The sequence below is a fragment of the Pneumocystis carinii genome (genome assembly GCF_001477545.1).
Source record: "Pneumocystis carinii B80 chromosome Unknown supercont1.11, whole genome shotgun sequence".
In the NCBI taxonomy this organism is placed as follows: Eukaryota; Fungi; Ascomycota; class Pneumocystomycetes; order Pneumocystales; family Pneumocystaceae; genus Pneumocystis; species Pneumocystis carinii.
Genome location: NW_017264723.1, coordinates 47103 through 63734, shown reverse-complemented (window position 1 = coordinate 63734; position 16632 = coordinate 47103). Strand labels below are relative to the sequence as shown.

General features: G+C 26.1%; 8 protein-coding genes across 8 annotated transcripts; 4 read left to right on the top strand and 4 right to left on the bottom strand.

Annotated features, from left to right (window-relative positions):
* Window positions 1–426: 426 nt before the first annotated feature.
* Window positions 427–1837, bottom strand: T552_02462 (hypothetical protein). Its single transcript, XM_018371002.1, has 6 exons — window positions 1283–1837; window positions 1150–1232; window positions 770–1092; window positions 685–717; window positions 507–637; window positions 427–455 (listed from the first exon to the last, which is right to left on the bottom strand). The coding sequence occupies exons 1-5, from the start codon at window positions 1789–1791 to the stop codon at window positions 524–526; spliced, it is 1062 nt and encodes a 353-aa protein (XP_018225162.1). The 5' UTR covers window positions 1792–1837; the 3' UTR covers window positions 427–455; window positions 507–523.
* A 311-nt stretch (window positions 1838–2148) lies between these two features.
* T552_02461 (hypothetical protein) lies at window positions 2149–4563 on the top strand (the record flags this gene model as incomplete). The annotated part of the gene is made up of 15 exons (XM_018371001.1): window positions 2149–2154; window positions 2201–2278; window positions 2321–2351; window positions 2402–2544; window positions 2591–2628; window positions 2671–2717; window positions 2763–2854; window positions 2898–3191; window positions 3241–3442; window positions 3491–3701; window positions 3761–3941; window positions 3988–4062; window positions 4131–4268; window positions 4319–4352; window positions 4400–4563. 15 exons carry the CDS (start codon window positions 2149–2151, stop codon window positions 4561–4563), a joined length of 1734 nt encoding a protein of 577 aa, XP_018225161.1.
* A 173-nt stretch (window positions 4564–4736) lies between these two features.
* Window positions 4737–5995, bottom strand: T552_02460 (ribosomal RNA large subunit methyltransferase J). The gene is made up of 8 exons (XM_018371000.1): window positions 5939–5995; window positions 5875–5890; window positions 5748–5828; window positions 5634–5703; window positions 5410–5588; window positions 5140–5352; window positions 4892–5101; window positions 4737–4841 (listed from the first exon to the last, which is right to left on the bottom strand). The coding sequence occupies exons 1-8, from the start codon at window positions 5960–5962 to the stop codon at window positions 4783–4785; spliced, it is 852 nt and encodes a 283-aa protein (XP_018225160.1). The 5' UTR covers window positions 5963–5995; the 3' UTR covers window positions 4737–4782.
* Window positions 5996–6183: 188 nt separating this feature from the next.
* Window positions 6184–7435, top strand: T552_02459 (hypothetical protein). Its single transcript, XM_018370999.1, has 5 exons — window positions 6184–6553; window positions 6602–6822; window positions 6878–7106; window positions 7170–7250; window positions 7300–7435. The coding sequence occupies exons 1-5, from the start codon at window positions 6215–6217 to the stop codon at window positions 7402–7404; spliced, it is 975 nt and encodes a 324-aa protein (XP_018225159.1). The 5' UTR covers window positions 6184–6214; the 3' UTR covers window positions 7405–7435.
* Window positions 7436–7762: 327 nt separating this feature from the next.
* On the top strand, window positions 7763–8225 carry T552_02458 (ribosomal protein L29; the record flags this gene model as incomplete). The annotated part of the gene is made up of 3 exons (XM_018370998.1): window positions 7763–7765; window positions 7809–7945; window positions 7991–8225. The coding sequence occupies 3 exons, from the start codon at window positions 7763–7765 to the stop codon at window positions 8223–8225; spliced, it is 375 nt and encodes a 124-aa protein (XP_018225158.1).
* A 68-nt stretch (window positions 8226–8293) lies between these two features.
* On the bottom strand, window positions 8294–11249 carry T552_02457 (leucine-tRNA ligase). Its single transcript, XM_018370997.1, has 5 exons — window positions 10886–11249; window positions 10688–10840; window positions 10402–10635; window positions 9658–10359; window positions 8294–9616 (listed from the first exon to the last, which is right to left on the bottom strand). Exons 1-5 carry the CDS (start codon window positions 11201–11203, stop codon window positions 8339–8341), a joined length of 2685 nt encoding a protein of 894 aa, XP_018225157.1. The 5' UTR covers window positions 11204–11249; the 3' UTR covers window positions 8294–8338.
* A 1478-nt stretch (window positions 11250–12727) lies between these two features.
* Window positions 12728–13954, top strand: T552_02456 (hypothetical protein). Its single transcript, XM_018370996.1, has 3 exons — window positions 12728–12943; window positions 12988–13045; window positions 13091–13954. The coding sequence occupies exons 1-3, from the start codon at window positions 12774–12776 to the stop codon at window positions 13910–13912; spliced, it is 1050 nt and encodes a 349-aa protein (XP_018225156.1). The 5' UTR covers window positions 12728–12773; the 3' UTR covers window positions 13913–13954.
* Window positions 13955–14196: 242 nt separating this feature from the next.
* On the bottom strand, window positions 14197–16363 carry T552_02455 (hypothetical protein). Its single transcript, XM_018370995.1, has 5 exons — window positions 15244–16363; window positions 15089–15193; window positions 14626–15036; window positions 14433–14585; window positions 14197–14386 (listed from the first exon to the last, which is right to left on the bottom strand). The coding sequence occupies exons 1-5, from the start codon at window positions 16315–16317 to the stop codon at window positions 14243–14245; spliced, it is 1887 nt and encodes a 628-aa protein (XP_018225155.1). The 5' UTR covers window positions 16318–16363; the 3' UTR covers window positions 14197–14242.
* Between the last annotated feature and the right edge of the window lie 269 nt (window positions 16364–16632).

The window sequence follows — 16632 nt, the reverse complement described above, 5'->3', positions numbered from 1 at the left end:
TAAACTCGAGCTGAAAATATACATAAAAAGGATTTTTATGTATTTTTAAGTTAACTATTTATTTAGCTACTATGTTTAGTCCTAAAATATAAATGTAAAAATACTTAAGAAATCCTTAATTTACCTTTTAATTAACAATTAAATATGGAATCAATTTCTTAAAATATAATAAATATTAACATATTATTTCTTTTTATTCATAGAAAATATTTTAAGTTACGCTTTTTTATCGCTTAAATATATACAAGTATTATAAAACAGGTTTAAAAGGATTGGGTTAAGATAACGAATCCTTCATATATGTCTTATTTCCAAAAAAAAAAACATTCTAATTTATTAGGAAAAAGGTATAATTACAACGTCTGGTATAAATTATAAAATTAAAAATATTTCAATATTTCAAAAAGTCCCAAACGAAAAAAAAGCATTTTGCAATAAAAGGATTATTAAACAACCTAAATAATATTATTAGATATAATTATTGATTTTTAAGGAAAATATTTAACCGATTTTTTTATTAAATTTATGATGAATGAACTCCACGATGTCCATGAGAATTTCCAACAGAAACAGCTTCCCAATTTGCACATTGACTAACAAATTGATTCCAAATGTCAGGAGTCTCTAATAAATGTTGCTAAATTATCAATTCTATCATATTTAAAAATATAGATTATATTTTACCTTTATAATACGCGCTTTATCTTTTAAATCAACCTATAAAGGGTTAATATATTAATTCTAAATATAACTTTTAGATTTTTGTTACTTGAGTTCTTCTTTGAAGCCATCCATGAACATCCATTTTTTTAATTTTAGCCCATGAAGGTCCATAAATACTAACGAGATCGATTAAAGCAACAACTTCGTCTTCTGTCCATTTTTGACGTTTTTTAACTGTATGAATTTGCGGAGATGATCTCATGTCTTGAGAAACTTTATACAATGCTATTGCGGAGCTTGGAGGATAGGATTCTGTTTGACTAAAACTGGAATTTCTAGTAGAATTCCTGGAATAATCGCTACATCGAGTTCTCGATGGACTAGTGCCCTCTTTATCTCTAGAAAACAATGGTGTTCTAAGAGAAGCATCTAATATCAATTAGAAATATATACATATATATATATATTAAAATATTGAAATATAACCTTTTTGGGTTAAAGGTTCATAATGTGAATTTTGCGACATATCTGAAGTCTCTTGCATAACCTTTCCCTTCAACATTTCCATTCTACATAATTATTATTCTCTAATTCCTTCAAAAACTTCTATTCATCTTACGATTCATTCAAATGATCTAACTGCTCCTTAAATCGTGTTTCATTGGCATCTAACCTTTTTAATATACGTTCCAATTGCTCATTAATCATAGAAACAGTCTGGGCATTCACTTTTCGCGGTAATTCTTTCTTAGATACCGAAACATTCATTTTATTCGTTTTTTTAGCCATTTTTACTCCATTTTCCTCTTCTAATACCTCTTTCTCCCGTAACTTCTCCTGATTCCTCCGATTCTTCCTCTCTTCACGCGATCTTCTTTTTCTATTCAAAACACTCTGTTTATACGCTGATATAGCTTCCATAGATCTTGTACGCATCATTCGTCTTTCTTTCAAAATACTCATATCATTATCATTCTTTGTATTTACTCCATAAGTACACTGTTCTTTAGCAACCTTTCCCCCTTTTCCCTTCATACCCTCATTAAACTCGTTTTTCTGCTGCTTTCCCGTTCCCTGCATCTCTTCTCCTCTTCTTTTTACACGACTTCTTAAGTTTCGTTCTGTCATCCTTTAAACTCCTTTACAAATACTTTCAACCCTTCTCAACCCCCCTATATATATTAAAATATCTTGTTTCCAGAAGTTTCCATTGATTCCTCTTATTTCATTCACTATTTATGCTGTTTCTTCTTAATACACGTTTAAAAGGTATAAAAGACGTCGATGGGGATGGATTGTCGAAGATCAATACAAATCGAAAATTGTAGGAAAAAAAGGGATAACATTAAATTTAGGGAGTTTTTAGAGGAATTAAGAGGAAAAAAGAGGATTTAATTGCTTTTTATGTTGGTTTATTGTGTTTGGCGGAGATATATGCGTGTTTTTTTTGTGATTAGAGGGGTTAACTAATATATCAAGGAACAGATGAAGGTATGTTAAAAATAACATATGGAAAGGACTAAAAGGACGCATATAGTTCGGAAAACAGTTGATTTTAAGAGCAGCGGATCCAAAATGGTCACAATATTATATGGATTATAAGATGTTAAAGAAAGTATAAGGACAGAGTCTAAGAAGAAGTCTAAATCTATAGTAGTTTATAAGGATTTCGTATAATGAGCTAAAGGGTTTTATATTATGAGTTTTTATTGATATATGCTTATTATATGCGGTATAGAAAAGAACTATAGTCATGAAATCTTAAAAAATATTGATAACGAATTTTTTAAGCATTTAATGCATGAACTTGAGAAGATTGATGATAGATATTGTTTTATTGAGAAGAGTGCGACGGAATTATTAGAAAAACTGGATGAATTAGTAAGGATGAAGTATCGAAATCGATAAAATATATAATATTTGTTAGTGGAACGATGAAATGCCGGATGTAGAATTGAATGAATGGTTTGAGAGATGAGATGATGAATATTTCTTAAGAGGGAATAGGAGGAAATCTTTATTACAAGTTATTACGACGTTAGAAGAATTGCAAGGTGTGATAAAAAAAGGGATTGATAGGTTTATTGATGGGATATAAGAATATGTTCAAATTAATATGGTAGCGATTGTTAAAATCAAAAAAAAATATGATAAAAATGTAAAGAAGAAGAAGAAGAAGAAGAAGAAGGGAGTTATTTTATTTTTCTAATATTTTTAGTTTAAGTAAATTGAAGAAAAAGAGGGATTTAAATCAAAAGTTTTTTTTTAATAATGATAGGTTTTTATCGAATAATTTGCCGGCAAAAGCATTATTGAATTTGTTGAAAACGGAAGAAGGTTCTAATGAAATGAATATTAACTATTCTCCAATGACATCGAAGATGGATAAATATATTACACCTAATTTGCATTTTGGAACTTATAAGCAAGATATTGGATTTGATGATAAGGAATTACTAAGCCTTACATCTAAATTTAAATTTGCAATGATGGATATCAATGAATGTTTACTTAATAAAGCTCGAGAGGTTTATATTATGTTTAAAAAGGGATAAATGGTTTAACCATATGATTTAGTTATGGAGAAAGCGTACGCCTCCTCCAGAAGTTCCTGAAGGATGTCCAAATATTAAGTTATTAACTTTGGATGATTCTGAAATCCCTACAACAACATCTTTAGATCTAGAATCATTGCCTAGAGGAAGAATTAGCAAGTTATGGATTTCTCTTATTGAAGATGCTCTTAAACCTTTATCTGTTCCTGTATTAGTCGCGAGAGGTATTTATATGATTGAAAAAAAATACTTGTCAATTGATTAGGAAATAGGTGTAAAACATGGTCCAGTCGTAGGACTTACGTGCGCCTTACACGGTAATGAGGTGAATGGTATTCGAGTCGTTCATCGTTTATATCAATCTGAGCTTAATCCGGAATCACTTCATGGTACTATTGTTGCAGTGATCGTTGCAAATATTCAAGGGTTTTTATCATCATCTAGAGGTTTTGAATCACAAGATTTAAATAGATTAATGCCAGGGTAATTCATGAATATTATATTTATTATCTTTATTGAGAATGATTAAACGGAGAAATTAGGAAAAAAAATGGATCTACTTCTCAACAATATGCATATAATTTGATAGAAAGAATCGTAAAAAAGTTTGATTATTTAATAGATCTTCATACTGCGTCTAAGGGAAGAGTTAATTCTTTATACGTAAGAGCCAATATGTTAGATGATCGTACGAGAAAAATGGCAGTTTTACAAAATCCTCAGGTATTTGATTATTTAAAAATTTAGGGAAAAAAATATTAATTAAAAGATAATCGTACATAATACGGGTCCAGATGGATCTTTAAGAAGTGCTGCCATGGCTGTTAGTATTCCTTCTATTACGGTTGAGGCAAGATTTAAACAATCAAAAAAAAAAAAAAAAATACTGTATATATTAACTTTTAAAAATAGATAGGGAATCCAAGTATATTTCAAAAGAGATTTGTCAAAAATGCTTTATTGGGTGTTTCCAATATTATAAGTCATTTAGCTATGATTCCGGATGAACATCAACAGGCTGAATTTAAACCAGTTATTTGTGATAAAAGTGTAAATATTGCTTTTTTTTCCTATTATATTTTTTAATCTTAAAATTTAAGTATTGGATATTTACCACTAAGGGCGGGATTTTGAGTGGTAATATATGAAAATTTCGATGGTAATTTTTGTATAGTTAATAGCTTCAGTAATTCCGGAAGTAAATACATGGGTTAGAAAGGGGGACGTAATCGCAACAATTCATTCTATTTTTGGACAGTTAATCGAGACTTATACCGCACCAGAAGATTGCATTATAGTTGGAAAAGAGATAGATCCTGTTGCTAGTTCAGGTACAACCCTATAAAAATTCGGTTTTAAATTACTTTCTTAACCCTAAAGGTTCTCGTATTGCACATATTGGGGTATGTCGAGGGTTTTATGGCACAGGCAAAGTAGATGATGGTCACATATAAATATTGACGTTTCCATGAATTAGTAAAGACAGCTTTATACAATGAACACCATTTTAATCATGTTTTATCCTTTTTTTTTTTTTCTACAAAAATTTTACATAGGAAAGAGATTATATATATTGTAATTCTCCTTTTCTTTTCATTTCAATTGCCTTCTTATAAGGAGGCGCTAAACTCTATATTAACAATACTAGTATCGTTTAGGTTAATATGTGTTACCAATAGGAGATTGCACAGGATCTAGGCTTTCATAGTTTTTATCATTATCAGAGAAATACGTTGCTTCTGAGTCATATGCACTTAAATCTCCACATGCTACAAAGGGAACAATACTGTTTATTCCCAAATCATCTCTTAACGAAATAGGAATTGAAATATCTGGTTTGTAATTATCAGGTAAGGAAAAGTTTTCGCATACTATAAATGCTTCTAACAAATTAGATAAATAATGAGATAAAAGAATATACCAATGGAACTTCCTCTACTACTGCGAGGCTTTGCGCATGTTATCTTTTCGAAAAAACATCCTAGCTGAGCAAATAAAAAACTAATATCTTTACCACGAAATATTTTTGCAATAAAATTTCCACCAGGTCGAAGTACAGATATAGTTAAATTTAAAGCAGATAAAAGAAGTTGTCCCTGGATATATTCATCAAGATCATGTAAACCTGTTACATCTAAAAATTAAAAAACACACACACAAACACACACATTAATTTAAATATATATCATACCTGGTGCACCATCACAAATAACTAAATCTGCTGACTTGTTGCCAAAGATTTCTAGGATTTTATAAAGTGTATTAGGATGTGTAATATCTGCTTGAAGAGTTTTTACACCTTCAATAGGCATGATTGGTTGTAGATCCACTGCAACAATGGTTGGTTTTTCACATGAATCAATATTTTCTCTAGAAAAATTAATCCAAAAAAAAAAAACACTTTCTTAAAAATACATTAATTTCTTGGAAAGAACTTGTGACCATGATCCAGGTGCTGCACATAAATCTATAACTCTTTTAACACCTTAAAATTATTATTTATATATTTTTTTTTTCAAAAAAAAAAACCCTTCAAAAACCCAAATTCTTCATCCAATTGAATCAATTTAAAAGCTGATCTTGCTCTCCATCCTTCTTCTTTTGCAAGTCCTGTTTTTTTATAAATACAATATATAATTTCTTTATAGTATCATACGATAATATATATCTCTCTAATGTTTGATTAAAATCCCTATTTATAACCAAAAAAACCATAATACCTTATCTTTACTAGATTTTCCCATCAAATATACTATTAATATTTAAAAATACCCTCTAATTCTTTTTAAATCTCTATTTTTCATAAAATTCTCTAAATCACCTTTATTCCTCAAAAATTTCACCTATTTTCACTAAAAAAAAAGGTACCCCACCTATATTTGCATCTCTGTAACGAATTATGATTTTTAAATAACAAAATATTGCTTATTTCTTTCTCCGTTTTTTTTATATTTTTTTTGACGTTCAAAAATTCCTCCTCTTGAACCTCCATTTTTATGATATTTTTAATGAGCTCCCAATTTCCACCTTTTGACTCCATTTCTCCCTCAAATTCCTTTTCTTCTGGATGTATGAAACGTATTGAATCAAGAAATGACGTTTTTTTATTTGAAAAATCCATTGCTTATTCAAGAATTACAGAATTTATTACAGTCTTAAATATTGCTCTTCCTGGGACTAAATTAACAGATAATATTAATGAATCAGATGAAATACAAAGGATATTATCTGTATTAGAAGTTGTTTGCTCTTGGATCGGTGAAATTAGGCCAGAAAAAGGTGCTAAACGGTTTGGAAATAAGGCATTTGTTAAGTGGATTGATCGCCTTGAAAATGTATTATTAAGAAGGGATAATTAGCAGAATTATTAAGATTATTATTAGGAAAGTCATATTCTGCTGAAAAAATATCTTCCAGAGTGGATTTATCCAGCGTTAAATGAACTCTGTCCATATTTTATAGGAGGGTTTGGACATGGAAAAAGATTGGACTATGGTACAGGACATGAGCTTTCATTTACGGCATTTCTATGTGGTCTTTTGTTATTACGATTTTTTAAGTTAGATAGGGACGAAGTAGGAATAGTCTTAAGAATATTTAATAAGTATTAGTTTTTTTATATATAAAAGTGATTTTTGAGGAAATAATTTTTTAATTAGATATTTTGAAATCATAAGGACACTGGTTTTAACATATAATCTTGAACCAGCTGGTTCTCATGGAGTTTGGGGATTAGATGATCATTTCTTTTTACCATATGTCTTTGGATCTTCTCAATTATCATATACAAATGCCAATGTTTTTCCTAAAGATATTCTAGACAAAAATATAGTTAAAGAGCAGAAAAATGAAAACTTATATTTTGGTGCAATTAATTTTATTAATGATGTATATACATATACATATACATATATATATATATTATTATATCAATTTATTAATAATTAATAGGTTAAACATGGTCCTTTTTATGAACATTCTCCTTATTTGTATGATATATCTGGAATAGAACATTGGGAAAAAGTTAATAAAGTATAATTTTATATCAAATTTCCTTTTTAATTGTATTGATTAAAAATAGGGTATGTTAAGAATGTATTGTGCAGAAGTACTTGGAAAATTCCCCGTAGTTCAACATTTTCCTTTTGGAAATATAATATTCCCATTCGATCCTGTTCAAAATTGACTTAATATTTTTTTTTTCAATTAAATAATTCTTTTTATTTTCATTCTTAGATTTATTCCAATAATATATATCATTATTTTATAAACTCCAAATAATGCTGCCCTTTAAATCTCATTATATTACTCTTATTTTGTCCATATTCAATACTAATAAATGTTTTTTTTTCCTAAAAACTCAATTGATCATTTTTAACCATTTTTTTTCAAATAAAAGATGTTCATATTTAAAAATTCTCTGTAAATCCTGTAATATTATTTAAATTAAATATTATATATCCTTCATTAAAGCATAGCTATGTCTGTAGGGTTAGGTTAAGTTAGTTTATTCATTTGTTCGTTTTTTTAAATTATCATAAAAAATGGTATTTTTTATGCTTTTTTTGTCTGAAAAATAACCTTTTATAGGCAAAAACCAGTGCTTATCTTCTTCGTAAGAAGTCTAAAGCTGAATTAGAGAAGGAATTAGACGAATTAAAACAAGAACTTTTGACTTTGCGTGTACAGAAAATATCTGGCGGTGCTGCTTCAAAATTAGCAAAAATGTATGTTATTTATTGTTATGAAAAATATCTGGTTTATCTGTCTAGCTCGAGCGTCCGTCGATCTATCGCTAGAATCTATACAGTCATTAATTTAACCCAGCGTCAGCAGCTTCGACTGTTTTATAAGGGAAAAAAATATATTCCCTTAGATCTACGCTCCAGAAAAACAAAAGCATCTAGACTTTCTTTGACCCGCCATGAAAAACGGTTAAAAACCTTAAAACAGCAGAAGAAATGTAAATATTTTCCTCAAAGAATATACGCTTTAGAGGTGAATTGAAAAGATAATATTTATACATGATAACCTGTTGTTATTTGTAGGCGTAGCTTAGTTGAATCTAAATAATTAAATTTGTAATTATGTATTATGATGTTTATGTATTTTGTTAAATATCAAGATAGAATTAAATTAATGACTTTATTTCCAGGAGCAATAATGACGTTTTTTATATTATTTGTGATATATTTGTCTTTAATCCATTGTTTTCCTTGATCGCTTTTTAATATAAATTGTAAAATAATATTTTTATCAGTACAATTGTATGGTAAAGTAAGACGAAATCTTAATTTTCCATTAATTTGAATTCCAGCTTGAATAGTTTCATTTTGAACAGAAGTATCAGCTAAAGGCCATGAAGAATTGAATATAGAATGATTTTCTGAGTAAAGATATGAATACAATTCTTCAGCAACAGCAGGTGTAATTGGAGCGATAAGTTTCAATAGTATTTCTGTAACATGAAAATATAAATTGTTAGAAATATTATTCCTAGAAGAATCGAGTTTAATTGTTAATTTTATTAAAGACGAAACGGCGGTATTCAATTGATAATTTTTAGAAAAAAAATGTGTAATATCAGTGATTGTTTTTTGAACAGTTATCCATAATTCTTTTTCAGAAGAATTTAAATTGTCCCATTTAACTTGATATGATTTCATATTTGTAGTTTTTGTGAGATCTATTTCATGAACTATTCGAAATAATTTATTAAGCCATCTTTGCATACCAATTATTTTTGTTTCATCCCATTTAAGAACTTCAGTAATAGGTGCAGAAAAAAGAATGTGAGCACGAACACAATCAGCACCATAAATATCGATATATTTTATAGGATTTACCCCATTGTGTTTTGATTTGCTCATTTTTTCATATTTAATTTTTGGTGTTATATTTGAATTTAATATTTTTGGAAACATAGGATTGTTTAAATCCAATTCATCAGGTTTTAGAAAACGTCCAGTTATAGGATCAACATATGTTTTTCCATGAACCATACCCTGAGTAATTAACTTACTAAAAGGCTCACCATTGTTTATATCTTTCAATAATTTTGTTTTAATTGCAAATTTCATAAAAAATCTGGAATATAAAAGATGTAATATTGCATGTTCAATGCCGCCAATATATAAATCAACTGGTAGAAGTTGTGATGCTCTTTCAATATTAAAAGGTTCTTCGGAATTCTGTGGATCAGTAAATCTTATGAAGTACCATGATGAATCTACAAAAGTATCCATAGTATCTGTATCTCGTTTAGCTGGGCCATTGCATTTTGGACAATTTGTATGTAAGAATTCTTCATCACTTGTCAATGGTGATCCACTAGAACCTTTTATTACTGGTTTTTTGGGCAGTAATACAGGCAATTTGGATTCAGGAACAGGAATAGTCTATAAGTATTAATAAATTCCCAAATAAAAGAAAAATATACCCCGCAATTTGAACAATAAACAATAGGAATGGGCGTCCCCCAGAATCTCTGGCGACTTATAAGCCAATCTTTTAATTTCCAATGAGTGACCGTTCTACATAAATTCAATGATTCCATTTTAAGAATTAACTGAGTAGCCTTTTCAGAAAATATTTTAGAAGAATGTTCTGAATTTCCATTGAAAACCATGCCATTTGTATCTTCATCAATGGCTTTACTAGTACCAATTTCTAAAGAATTTTCCTTACAAAACTGAAAGTCATGAGAATTGTAAGCAGGAATACCCATAATAGCATCACAACCATAACTGTCTAAAATGTATGAAGAAACATAAACTGGAAAAGAAAAGTCAGGTATAAATTGATTATAAGCTTGAATGTTTTCCAGCAAAAATCCCTTCTTAGAATATATACCTATACTTGAAATATTTTTCAAAAACATTTGAAGATTTGAATCCTTAAGAGCCAATTCAGAAACAATAGGATGAAATGGAGAAAGAACAATATATTGAAGGTGAAATAGTGCATTGGGATATGGTGTAAATACATATATATCTTTGAAAAGATTAGGAAGATTTTTGATATTTTTGTATTTTAAGGTAAAGAGAATTTCAACACCTGTTGACTTTCCAATCCAATTTTTTTGCATAATCTTCACTCTTTCTGGCCAATCCTTAAGCGTAGAAATATCTTTAAGAAGTGACTAGTATATAAGAACAATTGATATATAAAAGCTATTTTCTACCTCAGAAAAATCAGTAATTCTAAGAAACCATTGTTTTAACTTTTTTTTTTCAACAATAGCTCCAGAACGCCATGATCTACCCAATGAATCAATCTGCTCATTAGCAAGAACCGTAGATTCTACAGGATCCCAATTAACATATTCTTCTTTTTGATAAGCATATCCTTCATTGTAGAATTTTAAAAATAGCAACTGCGTCCATTTATAATAAGATGGCAAACATGTAGTAATTTCCTAATTAAAGATAAATTAAAAAAGTATTAAGACTTGTAAATTTTGATAATACTCTATCCCAATCAAAATCAATATTCATCTTTGAAAATTGTTGCTTCATTTTCATAATATTTTGTGAAGTCCACTCTGCTGCTGAAATATTTCTTTCAATAGCCGCATTTTCTGCTGGTAATCCAAAAGCATCCCATCCTATAGGATGTATAACCTAAAAAAATAAGTTTAAATAATAAATATTCCTGCTTCTTAAAACATCATAGCCTTGCATTCTTTTGAATCTAGATATAACATCACTTATTGTATAAACTCGAAAATGCCCCATATGTAATGATCCACTAGGATAAGGAAACATGCTTAATATATAAAACTTTCTATATGTATTTTCCTTATATTTCTTATTCTGATTCTTTATTTTCTGCCATTTTTTACCCCATTTATCATCTAAAGATTTAAAGTCAAGTTCCAAGATCTTTTTGTCTATGTTTCTTTTAAAACTTGAATAACTTCTTCCTGTATTCTTCAAAAAACATTTATAGACATATATAACATAGAAATTCTTGGTATTCCTCATTTAATTCCTTTTTTAAATAGTATAAAACTTAAATTCCTGATTGTACCATATTTAAGCTATTTTTACCCTTCAAAAACCCAAAAAAAAGATATAATATAATATGTTTTCTTCTGTCTCTTTGTTTTAGATATATAACTAAGTTTTTTCCAAAGTTTTAGCTTGAATATTACATGTTTAGATGCTTTAAAATATAAATATTAAAAATCTTAAATATATAAATAATTTATCAGCTTATATGTTTTATTATGACTTATTTTTATAGTGTTAAAGCTCATATTAGAAATATGATTATAAAATATGAAATTGAAATATTCTTCGTAGATATATTTGTTATTTGTTTTTTAATCTTAATATTTTGAAAAATGAATTTATTAGATGATATTTAAAGTTTAACATATATTTTCAAATAAATTAGATAGTTTTGTGTTATTTTTATTTAAATTTTCTGTACATTTTTTTTTTATAAATTTAAATGATTATTATCTCTGTATTATATTGGAAATTAAATTATGCAAAAATAGACTAATTTGCAGTAAAATTTTATCTTAAGATAAAGATTTATTAATATTCTAAAGATAAACTTTTATATATTTAGGAATTGAAGGTTACTATATTTTATGTATCTAAAAATTCCAGTATAATTAATATTAGCTTTTTAAAAAAATATATTTAGAAGATGAATAATTATTTTTATTGTTTTTATTGTTTTTCTATATAATATTAATGATTTACTTTTTCTTATTGATATAATATTTTATATAACTAATTTTTTAATAAATTAGTAGTTATTAAAATTAAAAATATTTAGAAATGTTATTTAATTTTTGTTAAATACAAATAACAGAAAGATAATATTTCATTTATAAATGAATATATCTTTAAAAATATTCTACATTTTAAAATTTTCTTTATAAATTATGAATAAATTGTTTAAAAAAATTACTATTATAATGGTTTTATAAAACCTGAAACTTGTTTAATAAAATGAATGATTTAATTTTTTTAAAATTTAAAAATATTATTTAAAAATAAATTCTTAATACATATATTTATGATTATTGATCTAAATATATCAATAATCAATACTAAAAATAAATTTTTAAAAATATTTAACAAGTCCTTATTTAATTTATAAAATTCAAATATATATCTAAATTTAAAAGAATAAGAGATAAGAAAGATATAATTTTTAACATATTTTGATAATTTTTGTATATGAATTTTAATTTTTAAATTTTATATTATAAATAAATAAATAAATAAATGAATAAAATGATGAATAAGAATTTTAAAAGCAATTGTATTAGATTTATTAACATTTAAAACTAATATTAAAAATTGATATGATTTTTCCATTTAAATTAAAAATCAATTTATCTTTAAAAAAATCAATTATATATTTTTAAATAAATTAATTCTTTTATATTATGAATAATTAAAGAACTTATTGATATATTTTTCTATATTTATAGAACTTTGTAAATTTGCATATTTTGTTTTAAAAGTCTTATTATATGAAAGAAATAAAACTATAAACCTATATAAAAGCAAGAATATTGTCTTTAATACAATGAATTTGCAATATGATATCAATAAGGACTCTAGCATAGAAAATTTGGATATTTTAAGAAAAAAGATCCATCCAAAGTTGTTTTTTTTTAAAAAAGAGATTTTAAGAGCTTTAAAAAAGGCAAAAAGATTTGAATTTCAAAAGATATCAAAGAGAATTAGAAATGAAAGGTTTCCCATTCATTTTTATAAAGAAATCAACTTAAATATTAAAGATCGGCCGATAATATTACAATTTTAGATAGATTAAAGGAAGAATTGTTAGTAGTTAAGGTATACTTATTTTTTTTTACAATAAAAATAGATTTAAATAAATAGGATCTTGATTTAGAAGCTATTAAAGACTTTTTGTTGTATATTAACTGTTTAAAAGAACCATTATTATTTCAGATTATACATATAGAGCCAGTAAACTCACCACTAAAAAATGTATCAGAACCAGTCAAAAATGTTATTAACAGGATTTTTAATTCAAATAGTGTTAAGAAGTGCATAAAAAGAGTTATATTTTCTTTAAAAAAAATAGCTAAGATTCAAGATGATACAATAAGGCCAAAAAATCCTCAAAAAAACAAGGGAAATTCCCTTAAAGATCCTTTAATATTGAATAATAAGTCAAAAGATAATGAAGAAGGAAATACAGAGTCTTTAAATGAAAAAAATAAGGAAAAAAATCAAGATATTTTAGAAAAAAAGGCAGAATTAAAAATTAAAAATGATATTCAATTAAAATCCAAAAAGAAACAAAATATTGAAGAAAAATTAAAGAATTTATCTGGATCAACCTTTTTACCAAGTCTTTCTGCCGGTTATATTTCAGGAAGTGATGATAATAATGATATTGATACTGAATATAAAGATATTGATAAACCTAAGAAAAATAGAAGAGGACAGAGAGCTAGGCGAAAAATATGGGAGATGAAATATGGAAAAAATGCAAGACATTTACAGGTTAAAAGAAAAAAAATGAATTCTAATGAAAACATTAAATTATCATATAATAATAATAAATCAGCTTTGATAAATAGAGAGAATAAAGAGGTTAAGCCACTACATCCATCATGGGAGGCAGCTCGTCGCTTAAAAAAGAAGGAATCAAGCAATATAAAATTTGAAGGGACAAAAATCAAATTTGAATAGTTCAACTATAATTTTAAAATAATAATAATAATAAATAAATGAATATTCTATAGACTAAATTATTTATAAAATACCATAAATAAATATTATAAATGCAAATTTATCAATTTTATATGACGTCCATTTTGGTTCCTTAAATAATTTAAATAATTAAATAAAAGCATATAATCTCCAATTAACCGTATAAAATAATAAGATATTTCAAGTTTAGCATATATTATTTTTTTAAATATTATATAAACTGAAAAAGCCAGGTATTATAAAATATATTGTTTGAAGTAATATATATTTGCTCAATGGATATATATGTATGTTGCACTTTTTTTTCTTTTAATGTGTTAATATTTCCCTATTTTCAAAGTTATTGTGAATATGATTAATTTCTTCTAAATAAATAAAATGTAATTTTTCGAAATCCTCTTTATAATGTTTTATAAGATTATCTTTTTCCTTTATCATATCGGTATATTTACACTTGTGCTTGTAAGAAATAATGTTTTAGTCAGAAAAAGCTACTCACTAATATATTTTGTTGTATATTTAATTTTTCAATAACTGAATTATGCTCTTTAAGTAAAGATTCTAATGTTAGTTCATGCTCCTTAATCTTAAAAATATGCTTTGTAATCTGTTCATTTTTTATTAATACTTTCTTCTGAAGATTAAAATATTTCTAATAAAAATTAATTAAAAATAAAATAAAATAAAACTACCATTTCCAATTCAGAAAAATCAAGAAAAAGCTTATCACATTGTTTTGTTTTGTCTTCTAGTTTCTTTCTTTCTTCTTGTAATTCATCTTGAGTTATTTTAAGTTGATTATTGATTTCCTTAATATCTGTAGAGTTTTCCAAAGAGGCATTGTTTTTTTTCTTAATTGTTTTAACATGATTCTTTTTCAAAGATATACAAACTTCTGAGTCTTCTAAAACGCTTTCATAATTGTCTTTAATATCGTAATTATTCCTTAGATAACTTATTTCTTTTAATAATTTGTTATTTTCTGTTAATGTGAAAGAAAGCCTTTCCTCGACATTCTTTTTTAACAAATCTGATTCTTCTAATTTTTTTTGTATTTCTTTCATATTTTTAGTAGATCTGATCTTTTCATCATCTATAGCTTGCTTTTTGATTTTTAGAATTTATTATTTATTTTAAATATTATATAAAACATACCTCTGCAGATATAAGTTTATTTTCAAGTGCTTTTTCTCTTTCTATATAGTATAATTTCACAGATTCTAAATGTTCATGGAAATTTGATTGGTTCACATCATAATTCTAAAAAAAAATAAAAAAAAAGAACTAAGCATTAAATTAAAGAAAAAAACCTTTAATTGTTCTTCCAAACTTTTTATAATATCTTTTGACTTTTCAATTTCACTTTTTAAAATATCTGTAGATAATTGACTTTCTAACTTGCAAAAATTTATTTGTTCTAATAATTTTTCATTGTATGTACTTGAATTATTCAGTTCGGAAGTCAGTTTTTCTACCTTATAACCTAGAGAATTAATTTGTTCTATGTATTTATTATCCTCAGTTTTAGACATTAATGAACTCTTCTCCTCAATTTCCTTATTTAGTGTACCTATAACTTCTTCATAATGCTTATTTTTATCCCTCAATTCATTATTTTGTTGTATTAATTTGGAATATTTTTCATTAAATACTTTTTCCACTTCTGATCTTTCTTTAGCAGAACTAGATTCATTTTTTAAATCATCCTCCTCAAATAATGATCCTGATTCCAATGAATTACATAAAATACCCGATAAATCATTTATATGAAACGTATTTTCATAACTTTCAAGTTCAAAAAATTTTTCATCCAATGACTTATTAGATGAATCTTTAGACATATTTTTCGCTTCTTCTAATGAAAAAATATCTCCTTCATTACTATTCGACTTCAAATGTCGTAATTCTTCCCTATTTTCCTTCTTTTCAACTGGATCTAGCAATGATTTTCTAACTGGTGTTTTTTCCTTATTTATATCAAATTCTTTCGAATTTGACGACAAAAAAGCCCATGAAGATGGCCTTCGCTCTGAAATAACTCCTTCTTTCATTATTTTTGAATCTGATCCCAGTTCAACCCTATTTAACGGACTTATAGCCTTCATCTTAATATTTTCTTTCTTTTCCAAAGAAATACATGAATGTCCATTTTCATTCATTAATAATACATTCTGAACCCTTGATAAACTCCGTGCATTCCTAGCAATATCATGTTTATCTGGTAATTGTTTCGGGCATGATAATTGCTCAAAAACTGATATAGTTCTTTTAATATTCCCACTTTGAACCTTCAATAGATTGTTCTGAGGAATGGTTGTAGCGTTTTTTTGCAGATTAAAAAAAGACATACGTTTTGCCTCTTTTTTTCCCTCTTTTTCCGCCATTATTCTTAATATTAACGCCGTTTAGTTTAATAAAATTTGATATTTCATAACAATTTCTTATAACAATTTAAAAGATTTGCTTTATTTTCTAATAAATTTATTAATTTCTTAAGAAATCTTTAAAAATTTCTTAACATTGATTTTTTTGACGTTAAGAAATCTTAATTTTTTACGTAAAAAATTAATAAATCTTAAGGTAGATTAGATAAAATAATAAAATTTTAATATGATTAAATATAATAATAAAAACAGCCTTTTAATAGTAAAATACAACATAAAAATAAGGGATTTAAGGATTTTTAATAAAAAATATTT

Excerpts from the sequence above, each read along its gene's own strand:
- T552_02462 (XM_018371002.1), bottom strand. The coding sequence starts at position 1,791 with ATGACAGAACGAAACTTAAGAAGTCGTGTAAAAAGAAGAGGAGAAGAG. Across the intron at positions 718-769 it reads GGCTTCAAAGAAGAACTCAA|GTTGATTTAAAAGATAAAGC; the intron begins GTAACAAAAATC and ends AACCCTTTATAG. Across the intron at positions 638-684 it reads ATAAAGCGCGTATTATAAAG|CAACATTTATTAGAGACTCC; the intron begins GTAAAATATAAT and ends TTGATAATTTAG.
- T552_02460 (XM_018371000.1), bottom strand. The coding sequence starts at position 5,962 with ATGGGAAAATCTAGTAAAGATAAG. Across the intron at positions 5,353-5,409 it reads TATTTGTGATGGTGCACCAG|ATGTAACAGGTTTACATGAT; the intron begins GTATGATATATA and ends TTTAATTTTTAG. Across the intron at positions 4,842-4,891 it reads TCCTGTGCAATCTCCTATTG|CGCCTCCTTATAAGAAGGCA; the intron begins GTAACACATATT and ends TATAGAGTTTAG.
- T552_02459 (XM_018370999.1), top strand. The coding sequence starts at position 6,215 with ATGATATTTTTAATGAGCTCCCAATTTCCACCTTTTGACTCCATTTCT. Across the intron at positions 7,107-7,169 it reads CAATTAATTTTATTAATGAT|GTTAAACATGGTCCTTTTTA; the intron begins GTATATACATAT and ends AATAATTAATAG. Across the intron at positions 7,251-7,299 it reads ATTGGGAAAAAGTTAATAAA|GGTATGTTAAGAATGTATTG; the intron begins GTATAATTTTAT and ends GATTAAAAATAG.
- T552_02457 (XM_018370997.1), bottom strand. The coding sequence starts at position 11,203 with ATGAGGAATACCAAGAATTTCTATGTTATATATGTCTATAAATGTTTT. Across the intron at positions 10,841-10,885 it reads AAAGAATGCAAGGCTATGAT|GTTATACATCCTATAGGATG; the intron begins GTTTTAAGAAGC and ends TTATTTTTTTAG. Across the intron at positions 9,617-9,657 it reads TTTATTGTTCAAATTGCGGG|ACTATTCCTGTTCCTGAATC; the intron begins GTATATTTTTCT and ends TAATACTTATAG.
- T552_02456 (XM_018370996.1), top strand. The coding sequence starts at position 12,774 with ATGAATTTGCAATATGATATCAATAAGGACTCTAGCATAGAAAATTTG. Across the intron at positions 12,944-12,987 it reads AAGAGAATTAGAAATGAAAG|ATCGGCCGATAATATTACAA; the intron begins GTTTCCCATTCA and ends TAAATATTAAAG. Across the intron at positions 13,046-13,090 it reads AAGAATTGTTAGTAGTTAAG|GATCTTGATTTAGAAGCTAT; the intron begins GTATACTTATTT and ends TTAAATAAATAG.
- T552_02455 (XM_018370995.1), bottom strand. The coding sequence starts at position 16,317 with ATGGCGGAAAAAGAGGGAAAAAAAGAGGCAAAACGTATGTCTTTTTTT. Across the intron at positions 14,586-14,625 it reads ATTTTTCTGAATTGGAAATG|AAATATTTTAATCTTCAGAA; the intron begins GTAGTTTTATTT and ends AATTTTTATTAG. Across the intron at positions 14,387-14,432 it reads ATATACAACAAAATATATTA|TGTAAATATACCGATATGAT; the intron begins GTGAGTAGCTTT and ends TACAAGCACAAG.